The sequence below is a fragment of the Halichoerus grypus genome, chromosome X, assembly GCF_964656455.1.
Source record: "Halichoerus grypus chromosome X, mHalGry1.hap1.1, whole genome shotgun sequence".
In the NCBI taxonomy this organism is placed as follows: Eukaryota; Metazoa; Chordata; class Mammalia; order Carnivora; family Phocidae; genus Halichoerus; species Halichoerus grypus.
Genome location: NC_135727.1, coordinates 39,991,770 through 40,004,061, shown reverse-complemented (window position 1 = coordinate 40,004,061; position 12,292 = coordinate 39,991,770). Strand labels below are relative to the sequence as shown.

The following is a 12,292-nucleotide window of genomic DNA, read 5'->3' as shown; positions in this document are numbered from 1 at the left end:
AGCTATGACTGCCAATCAAAAGAGCCGGCTGAGTTCCACCAATCACTGGTCTTCCTCGTTCCTTTGCTTCTTTCCCACCCCGGGGAGCCTCTGGGAGTTGCAGTTTGAGCGCGGTTCTGGGCGGGGAGGCGCCTTTACCGCTCTCTCCGACTCTGCCCCTAGCAGCGCGGAACTACAGGTCCCAGGGTCCCTTGCGGCCGCCGTAGTCAAGTGGCCGGTGGAATTGGCCCAGGATGACAGCTGGAGAATGGAGTCAGGTACGGGGAGCGGCTTCGTGTGGAACCGGGGTGGGTGGTCGCTGTTGGGCCATTGAGTCGGCCGCGAGAAACGGGTGCGGGGTCCTGGCAAGAGAGTTATGGGAGCCTGAGGGTCCTGTCCCACGGGGGCCCTGACCTGCAGTGGCAGGCGGAAGGGACAACAGTAGGAGCTGAGGACTACCTCCTGGGCTCGTGCGGGTGGCGGCGGCTACCCTCCCCCTCCCTGCCGCCGCCAAAGGAGTGGAAACAAGTAGGGGTTAATTATTCTGACATCTCGGCGGAGTGGCATCAGGGCAGAATTCTGTCACAGCAGTGATAGCATATGACTCCGTAGTAAGGTGATGTGCCAGGGTGATGCCAAAGGCAGGGTGTGAGGCCATAGGAGCCACTTGATATCTAATTGACCTCGGTGAGTCCATGGCCTGGTGACATCACAACTTGATGAGAGTCATCTTGATACTGTGGTATGGTGTTGGCCCTTTAATGTCATGATAATAATGATGACACCGAGGCTTTGCTAGAAATATTAAGCTAATAGTGTTTCTATTTATGGAAATCCCAAAGAGATGCAAGGCTTATCCTTTATAGGGCATATCCAAGAGGGCTTTATGCCAAAACTAGGTAATGATAAGAATACACTCAAGAAAGAGACTGATTATGTTTATATTTATCCTGTTATGGTGTAGAGCAGGGCTTGGCAAACTTTCTGTGAAGCGCCAGATAGTAAATAGTTTAGGCGTTGCAGGCCAAAAGGCAGAATTGCGGATAATTTATAGGCACTTATATAACAAGAGAGAAAACAAATTTCAACAAATGTTTATTGATGAAATCCAAAATAAAACAATAGTTGAGTACTTTTTTTTTTTTTTTTTTTGTTATACAGGACTACTAGTAGAAATAACGGAATTCTTTTGGGGGGGATAACATTTTATTTAATTGGGGCTCACAGAGTTCCCCATCTTAAAAATCATGTCAAGTGTTCATCTGTTAATGCTGATCTGTAATGAGATTTTCTTATTTCATCTTTGTAAATGTCTTTTCACAATGATAGGTACTGCCAAATACTGATATCAACCCACAAGCATATTCTTGTTAATTTTTATTTGATTTTTAAAATTTCCGAATAGCTTTAGCTTTATAGAAAAATCGCAAAGGTAGTACAAAATTCCTGTGTACCCTTCACCCAGTTTCCCCTACTGTTCTTTTCTTATTTTTAACAGCTTTATTGAAATGTATTTTATGTACCATAAAATTCACTCAGTTCAAATGTATAATTAAATGATTTTTTAGTAACTTTACTGAGTGGTGCAACCATCACCATAATCAGTCTTAGAACATTTTCACTCCCCCAATAAGATCCTTCATGCTCATTTATAGTTAAATCCTTGTTCCCACTCCCAGCCCCAGGTAATGACTAATCTACCTTCTGTCTCTATAAAGTTGCATATTCTTGACATTTCATCTAAATAAAATCTTACAATATGTGGTCTTTTGTGCCTGGCTTCTTTCACTTAGCATGGTATTTTTAAGGTTCATCCATATTGTAGCATGTATCAGTACCTCATTAATTTTTATTTCCAAACAGTATTCTATTTTATGGATATAACACACTTTTTCTGTCTACTCAGTAGTTGATAGGTTGTTTCCAATTTTTGGCTATTACTACTAATGTTAGCTGCTAAGAACATTTGTGTACAAGTCTGCCCGTGGACCTGTGTTTTCATTTCTTATTGGTAGATACCTAAGGGTGGGATTACTGGGACATATGGCAAATTTATGTTTAACTTTTCGTGAAACTGCAAAACTGTTTTCCACGATGGCAGCACTATTTGCTTTTCTGCCAGCAATGTAGGAGGGTTTCTGTTTCTCCAAATCCTTGCTAACATTTGTTATTGTCTGTCTTTTTATCATAGCCATTCTAAATGGGTGTGAAATGATAACTCATTGTGGTTATAATTTGTATTTCCTTAATGACTAATGATGATGAGCATCGTCTTGTGTGCTTATTAGCCAGTTGTGTATCTTCTTGGGTGAAGTGTCTGTTCACATATTTTCCCCATTTTTGAATTGAGTTATTATCTTTATTGTCTTTTTATTGTTGAATTGTAAGAATTGTTTATACCTTCTAGATACAAGTCCTTGCCAGATATATGATATGTGGATATTTCTACTAACCTGTTGCTTGCCTTTTCATTTTCTTAATGGTGTCTTTTGAAGTGCAAAGGTTTTGAATTTTGAGGAGTTCCAATTTATAATTTTTTCTTTTGTGAACCATGCTTTTGGTGTTTTACATTTTTTAAAGTGTACAGTTTATTATTAATGTATTTTAGAGTTGTGTTACCATCAACACAATCTTATTTAAAAGATTTCCATCACCCCAGAAAGAAACCCTGTGCCCATTTTCAGTCACTCCTCATTGCTACTCCCAACCTTAGGCAACCAATAATCTATTTTCTGTTTCTATGGATTTTCATTTTCTGGGTTTTCATACAAACAGACACAGTATGTGGTCTTTTGTGTCTACCTTCTTTCACTTAGCATGTTTTTGACCTTTATCCAAATTTTACTATGTAGCAGTACTTTGTTCCTTTTTATAGCTGAATAATATTCCATTGTATGGCTATACAATATTTTATTTATCTGTTCATCAGTTGATGGGAATTTGGGTGGTTTCCACCTTTTGGTTGTTATGAATAATGCTCCCATAAACATTTGTGTGCAAGTTTCTGTGCAGACATGTGTATTCATTTCTTTTGGTACATATCTAGGAGTAGAATTGCTAGGCCACAGGGCAGCTCTGTTTAACCTTGTGAAGAACTGCCAAACTGTTTTCTACAACAGCTGCACTGTTATACAGTCCCACCAGCAATGTATGAGGGTTTCAATTTCTCCATCTCTTTACCAACACTTGTTAATGTCTGTCTTTTTGATTATAGTCATTCTAGTGGGTGTGAAGTGGTGTATCATTGTGATTTTGTTGTTTTGACTTGTTATGGGAAGTATGTAAAGCATGTTGACGTTACTTTTGGTTCAAACAGTGGCAGTTGTTGAAATGACTTTTCTACAATGTAAGTTTCACAAAGAAGTGCTGTTTTGCCTTGTTATTTTAGATTGAATTAATTAAGAAACCTTATCAAGTCTGCAGCGGAAGCTCATTTCCAGGGCCATTCAGTGTTTGATAAGAGTGGCTGAGGGCAGTTTGTCCAACAGTTTAAAAATGTAAAAATCATTCCTACTTTGTTTCCCAGATGAAAAACATGAGTGGTCTTAATCTGGCCTGCCAGATGCAGTTTGCTGATGGTGGGTCTAGAGTGAGTGTCCTGTATGTAGTAGGTGTTCAATAAATATCTTGTTAATTACAGAGATACAGCAGGCTGGTTGTGTGGTATTCACACAGGATTGAATATAGTAACATTTTACCTTAATAATACATCAAGGAATTGGATTCGATTGCTAAGAACAGCTGGAAAAACAACTCTAAGTACCTCTCCTACTGAGTGACTTGTTTGGGTTATCTTCTTTTATAGATGGTGTCTTGTACTTTTATTTATTTTTATTTAATTAATTTTTTAATTTATTTTATTTTTTCTTTTGCTACCATATGGCAGTTAACTTTCAATTCTGAGTCCCTTGAGGCTAAGGGTAAGGTAACCCTTGACTTTTTGAAGGCTGAAAGACAAACAGATCTATAAGGGAGAAGGTTTCTTTTGTCTCTGGCCCCAGGTTATGGAGGAACAAGGTGGTGACTGTTTATCAAGAGTCAAAGGAGGCCCCTATTAGGGACTGACTCCCTTGTTGCTCATATGATCGAATGTTTCCTGTTGCCTTTTCTACGTGGTCACCTAGATTTTAGGTCCTAGAACAAGCCAGATTCATCTTCTGGACTTTATAAGGCTAAGAATAACTAACATTTATCAATCACATGTGTCAGATACTGGTCTTATATCTCATTTAATCCTTCACAACAATCCTACGAGGTAGGTACTATTATCCCTCCAGTCCCCACCTATTTAAAAATGAGAATGCAGGTTCAGAGAATCGAAGCAATCTAACATGCCTAAGGCCACACGATTTAGTAAAAGTTGGAGCTAAAATTGAAATCTGGGCCTAACACCCTAGCATTTAACCACTGCAACATAGTGCTCAATATTGCTGAAAATGAAATTATATATAAATGAAAACCTCAGATAAGGCAACACTAATTCCTATAGCTCTTCAGGCTGTAACTCTACCTCTGATAGTAAGAAAATGACATGTTTTTCATGCTCTAGAGTAATGCTGTTGTATAGAACTCTTTGTGATGATGGAAAAGTTCTATTATCTATACTGTTCTAGTATGGTAATGTTAACTTTAAAAATAAAACCGTTGGGGCGCCTGGGTGGCTCAGTCGGTTAAGTGTCTGCCTTTGGCTCAGGTCATGATCCCCAGGTCCCAGGGTCCTGGGATCGAGCCCAGCATCGGGCTCCCTGCTCTGCAGGGAGCCTGCTTCTCCCTCTCCCTCTGCCTGCTGCTCTGCCTACTTGTGCTCTTTCTCTCTCTCTCTGTCAAATAAATAAATAAAATCTTTTAAAAAATAAAAAAATAAAAATAAAATAAAACTGTCAGTTACTTTAACAGCAAAAATGGGTTTATTCAGGAATAGCAGAGAATCACAATTCAGGACGTGCAAGCTACAGCAAAACCATAGGCAAGTCTGGAGAACAAAGGAGAAGAATGTGGTTTTATAGAGGAAAGCGGGGAGTTGGGAGGACCTGTTATACGCAAAAAGCCCATTGGAGTAAACTGGGAGTTTGACGTATAGTGGCTTTTTACTGGTTGAGTTGTGACAGTCTCTCATTGGCTGGGCCATTTCCACCCAAGGAGAAAATCTTTCTTCCTCCTGCTGGGATAATAAAGGAAGGCTTCTTCCTGTTGGGAATACAAGATAGGTCTCTTTCTGTTGGGGGTCTGCAACTGACAAGTGGTAAGGTGTGAGAGTTCCCCCTTCTGGCCTCTTGACTCCATTTTACTGATGTTTCCCTGTATTAATTTTCACAACAGCCACTAGTCCCATTGAGCACTTGAAATGTGTCTAGGAACTAAATTTTAAATTTCATTTAATTTTAATTATTTTAAATTTGAACAGCTTCATGTGGCTAGTGGTTATAATTTTGGACAGTGCAGAGAGAGGCAATTTCCCCTCCTGTGCCCCTTTCTAATCATCGCTAAATATTTTACTCAATGCAAATACTCTTTTCATAGCACAACTGGAAATGAATATATTCTATAGTGAAACAAACTTGAGGACACCTTACACAGGGTGAATGCAAATCAGTGAACTGTGTAACAGTCTCAGGAATACGTCCTGGGTTACCCAGAATGAAACTCCTCCATCCCTACCACTTACTGGATAAAGTTTGAGTGACTGGCCTGAAGACATTTTGCAATTCATAATTCATTGTTTGAAGATGTAATTCATTTATGTGGCTTATTGCAAACACTTCACAATTGCCAGTTGCCTGGTTTAATAGGAGATGTTTTAATCTGTGGCTATAATATTTTTTTAAGCACATGTTTTGATGTTACAGATAAATGTCTTTGGTATTATATGTCACTGGCCTATATACACCTTCCCCATTTAAAATCTATCCCTTTGTACAACCAACTATTATAATAAAACATTTTATTTACTTATTCTTGGGTTTTAGCTTCCACATTCTTGTTTCTAAGTTATTCTGTAAGTGGTTTCTTTTTTTAACTTTTAAAAAATCAATAATAAAAGACTCACCTATTGTAGAAATAGTACAGAAAAACTCTGTATATTCTTCATCCAGTTTGCCCCAATCATATGATTTTATGTAATCATAATACAATATGAAAAGGAGGAAAATGATGTTGGAATGATGTGTGTGTACAGTTCTGTGTTACTTTATCACATGAGTAGATTTGTGTAACCATCATGGCAATCAAGATACAGAAATATTCCATCACTAGAAGGCTACCCATTTATGGTCACACCCACCACTTACCCCAGACAATCACTAATGTGTTCTCCTTCTCTATAATTTTGTCGTTTTGAGAATTTTATATAAATGGAATCAAAAAGTGTGTGACTTTTCCATTTTTTTACTTCATAATTTTACTTCAGATCCATCCAAGTTGATAAGTGTATCAATAGTTTCTTCTTTTTTATTGCTGAGAAGTATTCCATGCCTTGGATATACTAAAATTAGCGTGAAGCTCACCCCTTCTCCTATTGAGGGACATTTTGGTTATTTCCAGTTTGGGGCTATTACAAATAAAACTGTTACGAACATTTGAGTATAGGATTTTGTGTAGACCTAAATTTTTGTTTCTCTGATGTAAATGCCCAGGAGGACAATTGCTGGGTGCTATGGTAAGTGTATGTTTAGTTTTTAAAGAAACTGACAAACAATTTTACCATTTAATATCCCTACTGGCAATGTATGAGCGATCCAGTGTCTCTGCCTCCTTGCTGGTACTGGTAATGTCACTGTTTTCAGTTGAGCCATTCTGATAGGTGCATAGTGATTAATAACTTATTGTGGTTTTATTTGCATTTCTGTAATGGCTAAGCAGAGTCAACATTTTTTTATGTGTTTATTTGCCACCCCCGTATCTTCTTCAGCGAAATGTTTCTTCGTGTACTTTGCCCATTTTCTAACTGCATTGTTTGGGTTTGGTTTTTGTGTGTGTGTGTTTTAAACTGTCAGGTTTTGAGAGTTGTGTGTATAGTCTAGATACAAGTTGTTTGTCATATACGTAATATGCAAGTGTTCTCTAGCAGCCTATGGCTTGTCTTTTCATCTTATTAATAGGATTTTTCATAGAGCAAGAACTTAATTGCGATGGTGTCCAATTCATTGATTTCTTTTTTCTTTTCTGGATTGTGCTTTTGTTGTACTGTCCAACTCTTCATCAAGCCCTGCATCTCAAAGATTTTCTCCTGGATTTCTTATAAAAGTTTTCTAGTTACATTTAAGTCCACAGTCCATTTTCATGTAATTTTTGTATATAGTGTGAGGTTTGAGTTGAGATTAATTTTCTAAACTACAGATACCCAATTGCTTCAGCTTCATTGAATTGCTTTTGTACTGTGGTAAAAAAAAAAAAAAATGAGTATGCTGAATTCGTATAGGCCTATTTCTGGGTTTTCTGTTCTGACTCATGTGTCTATCTATGTGTCTGTCGCTCTGCCACACCACAGAGTCTTAATTACTATAACTCTATAATAAGTTTAAAAAATGGGTAGAGTGATTCCTCCTACTTTATTACTTTTTAAATATTGTTTCTTTCTTTTCCTTTTCCTATATGTTTTAGAATAATCTTGCCTATATCTTAAAAAAATTGCTATGATGTTAATAGGAATTATAGTAGACCTGTATATCAGTTTGGGGAGAACAGATATCTTTACTATGTTGAGTTTTTCAATTCGTGAATGGGGACTGTCTCTCCATTTATTTAGATTTTCTTTTATTTCTTTTCTTGGCATTGTGTCGTTTTCAGCATACAAGTCTCGTACATATGTTTTGAGAATTATAACTATTTCATTTATTTGAGTGATTCTTAATGGTATTGTATGTTTAACTTTGGTTTCCATGTGTCCATTGCTAGTGTATAGTAATGCAGATGATTTTTGTATGATGATCTTGCACCCTGCAATGTTGCTGAATTTGCTGACTAAGTTCTAGGAGGTTGTTTTGTGTTTGTTTGTTTTGGTTGATTTCTTCAATTTTCTTTGTAGACCATCTTGTCATCTGCAAGTAGGGACAATGATATTTCTTCCTTTTTATTTGATATGCTTTTTATTTATTTTTTCTTCCCTTATTGTTCTGTCCAGGACTTCTAGTATGTTGAATAGCAGTGGTGATAGCTGAACCCTTGCCTTGTTTCCAATCTTAGTAAAGAAGCAGTCAGTCTTTCAGCATTAAGTATGATGTTAGCTGTAGGTTTTTCTTTCTTTCTTTTTTTGTAGATATTCTTTTTTTTTTAAAGCTTTTTTTTTTTTAAGATTTTATTTATTTATTTGACAGAGAGAGAGAGACAGTGAGAGAGGGAACACAAGCAGGGGGAGTTGGAGAGGGAGAAGCAGGCTCCCCGCGGAGCAAGGAGCCTGATGTGGGACTCGATCCCAGGACCCTGGGATCATGACCTGAGCTGAAGGCAGTCGCTTAACCGACTGAGCCACCCAGGCGCCCTTGTAGATATTCTTTTGAAAGTTGAGGTAAAGGGTGCGTGAGTGGCTCAGTCGGTTAAGCGTCCAACTCATGATTTCGGCTCAGGTCAAGTCATGATCTTACGGATTCTGGGATCAAGCCCCATGTCAGGCTCCATGCTCATTGGGGAGCCAGCTTGATATTCTCTCCCTCTGCCCCTCCTCCACCCTCTCTCATTCTCAAATAAACAAATCTTAAAAAAAAAAAATAAAGCTGAGGCAATTCCCTTTCAATGTTCTAAGCATTTTTTTAAATCATGAATGAGTGTTGAATTTTGTTAAATAGCTTCTTCTGTATCAGTTGATATGAGCATTATTATTTGTCTCATTTTGTCATAATATGGTAGATTACACTGATTGATTTTCAAATACTGAACCAGCCATGCATCCCTGGAATAAACCCACTTGGTCATGTAGTGTATAAATTTGTTTATATATTGCAGAATTCTATTTGCTAGTGTTTTGTTAAGGATTTGTGTGTCTGCACTCATGAATGATATTGGCTTGTTATTTAATTTTTTGTACTGTCTTTGTCTGATCTTAGTATCAATGAAATATTAGCCTTATAATAGTTGGGAAGTATTCACTCTTCTATTTTCTGGAAGAGATTGTGTAATATCAGTATTAATTCTCTGTCAAGTGGTTGGAAGAATTCTGCAGTGTGATCATCTGGGCCCAGAGATTTCTTTTTTTGGAGTTTTAAAAGTGCAGATTCAATTTCTGTAATAGTCATAGGGCTACTCATATTATCTGTTTCATACTGGGTGAGTATGTGTTTACGGTTTTCAAGGAAGTGGTCCAATCTATATAAATTGTAAAATTTATATGTGTACATTTGTTTGTAGTATTCCCTTATTATCTTTTGGGAGTTTGCAGAGTCTCTAGTGATATCCCCTATCTCATTCTGATATTAATTTGTGTCTTCTCTCTTTTTTCAGTTTGTCACTCTTGCTAGAGGTTTATTGATTGCATTGGCCTTTTCAAAGAATCAGCTCTTTATTTCATTGATTTTTATTTTTCAACCCTATTGACTTCTGCTCTACCTATTATTTCCTTCCTTTTGCTTTCTTTGGGTTTATTTTGCTCTTCTTTTTATAGTTTTTTAAGGTGGGAAATTAGATTTTTTTAATTTGAGACTTTTCCTCCTTTCTAAGGTACATATTTAGTGCTATGAATTTCCCGCTCAGCAGTGGTTTAGCTTCATGTCACATATTTTTTATTGCAGTAAATAATACATAATATTAGATCCACTCTCAACAAATTTTTAATTCTACATTACAGTATTGTTAACTCTAGGCATGATGTACGGCAGATTTCTAGAACTTTCTCATCTGGCATGGCTGAAACTCTATACCCATTGAACAGCAACTCCCCAATTCCCCCTCTGCCCAGCCCCGGGCAACCTCTGTTGTTCTAAGTTCTGTTTCTTTGAGTTTGAATACTTCAGATACCACATGTAAGCAGAATGAGGCAGTATTTGATGTTCTGTGACTAGCTCATTTCACTTAGCATAATGTCCTCAAGGTTCATCCATGTTGTAGCATGTGACAGGATTTCTATTTATATGGCAGACTAATATTCTATATCACATTTTCTTTATCCATTCATCTATTGATGTACATTTAGGTTATTTCTACCTCTTGGCTATTGTAGATAATGCTGCAATGAACATGGCAGTGCAAATATCTTTTCCAGATACTGATCTTAGTTCTTCTGAATAAATACCCAAAAATGGGATTGCTGGATCATATGGTAGTTCCCTTGTTAATTTTTTGAGGAACTGCCACAGTGTTTTATATAGCAGCTCTTCCATTTGTTCATTCCCACCAACAGTGCATAAGGCTTCCGGTTTCTCCACATGCTCACCAACATTTGTTATTTCTTAATTTTTTTAAAATAATGGCCATCCTAATAAGTGTGAGGTGATACCTGGTTGTGGTTTTGATTTGCATTTCCCTGACAATTAGCGACGTTGAGCATCTTTTCATATACCTGTTGGCTATATGTGTATCTTCTTTGGAAGAATGTCTATCCAAATCCTTTGCTCAGTTTTAAGTAGTTATTTTGGTTTTTATTTTTATTTTTTTTGTTTTTTGCTATTGAGTTGTAGGGGTTCCTTACATATTTTGGATATTAAGCCCTTATTGGATACATGGTTTAAAAATATATTCTCCTATTCTGTAGGTTGTCTTTTCATTCTATTGATTGTTTCCTTTGCTGAACAGAAGCTTTTTAGTTTGATGTAGTCCCACCTGTCTGTTTATGCTTTGGTTGCCTGTGCTTTTAGTGTCATATTTAAGAAGTTATTGCCAAGACCAATGTCATAAAGCTTTTGCCCTGTTTTCTTCAAGGCATTTTATAGTTTAGAGCTTATGTTGAAGTCTGTAATTTTGAGCTGATTTTTGTGTATGGTGTAAGATAAGGGCCCAATTTTTCTTTTGCATGTGGATGTCATTTTCCCAACACTGTTTTTTGAAGAGATATCCCTTCTTCATTGTGTACTCCTGGCACCCTTGTCAAAGATCATTTGACTATATATGTGTGAGTTTATGTCTGGGCACTGTGTTCTATTCCATTGGTCTATGTGTCTGTCTTTATGCCAGTGCCATACTGTTTTGATTGCTATAACCTTGTAATATATTTTGAAATTAGGAAATGTGTGGCCTCTAGCATTGTTTTTCTTTCTCAGAATTCTTTTGGCTATTTGAGGTCCTTTGTGGTTTTGTATGAATTTTAGGATAGCTTTTTCTGTTTATGTAAAAATGCCACGAGGATTTTGATAGGGATAATGTTCAGTGTATAGATTGATTTGGTTAGTGTGGATGTTTGCACAGTATTGTCTTCCAATCCACAAACATGGGATGTCTTGCAATTTATTTGTGCCTTTAAATTCCTTTCAGTAATGCTTTGTATAATTTACAGTATACAAATTGGTCACCTCCTTGGTTAAGTTTATTTGTAACTTTTTAAATTATTTTTCATTCTATTTTAATGGAATCATTTCCTAAATAATTTTTTTCAGATAGCTCATTGCTATTATATGGAAAGATGACTGATTTTTTGTATGTTGATTTTGTATCCTATAAACAATATTTAGAGTACATGCTAAAATCACTTACTCTAACAATTTTTGTGGAGTCTTTAGGGTTTTTACTTATAAGGTTATGTCATGTACAAACAAAGCTAATTTTATTTCTTTCTTTCTGATTTAAATGTTATTTATTTATTTATTTTGCCTAATTGCTCTGGCTAGGACTTCTAGTACTAGGTTGAATACAAATGGTGACATTGGGTATCCTGTCTCGTTCCTGATCTTAAAGGAAAGCTTTCAGTTTTTCACCATTGAGTATGATGTTATCTGTGGACTTTTTATACATGACCATTATTATTTTCAGGTAGTTTCCTTTTATTCTTAGTTTGTTGAATTTAGAATACTTAACTTTTCAACATATAAAGGTGTTGAATTTTGTCAAATGTCTAATCTGAATCTATTGAGATGATCATGTGATTCCCCCCCCATTATGTTAATGTGGTGTATCACATTTATTGATTTGCATATGTTGGGTCATCCTTCCATCCCAGGGAGAAATCCTACTTGGTTGTGGTATATGATTTTTAAAAATATGTTATTGAATTTGGTTTGCTCATATTTTTGAAGATTTTTGCATCTATATTCATCAGGGAAATTGGCCTGCAATTTTCATTCCCTCTAGTGTCCTTTTCTAGTTTTGGTATCAGGGTAAGGCAGCGTCACAGAATGAGTTTGGAAGTGTTCCCTCCTTTTCAGTTTTTTGGAAGAGTTTAAGAAAAATTGGCTTC

The 12,292-nt window shown here is 36.6% G+C and overlaps 1 protein-coding gene across 1 annotated transcript in view; it reads left to right on the top strand.

The window, feature by feature from the left end:
• The first annotated feature begins 4 nt into the window (after positions 1–4).
• Positions 5–12,292, top strand: part of ATG4A (autophagy related 4A cysteine peptidase) — a 53,030-nt gene continuing 40,742 nt past the window's right edge. Inside the window, exon 1 of the mRNA XM_036076115.2 lies at positions 5–257. Within this exon, the coding sequence (XP_035932008.1) occupies positions 5–257 (253 nt within the window). The remainder of the gene's footprint in view (positions 258–12,292) is intronic.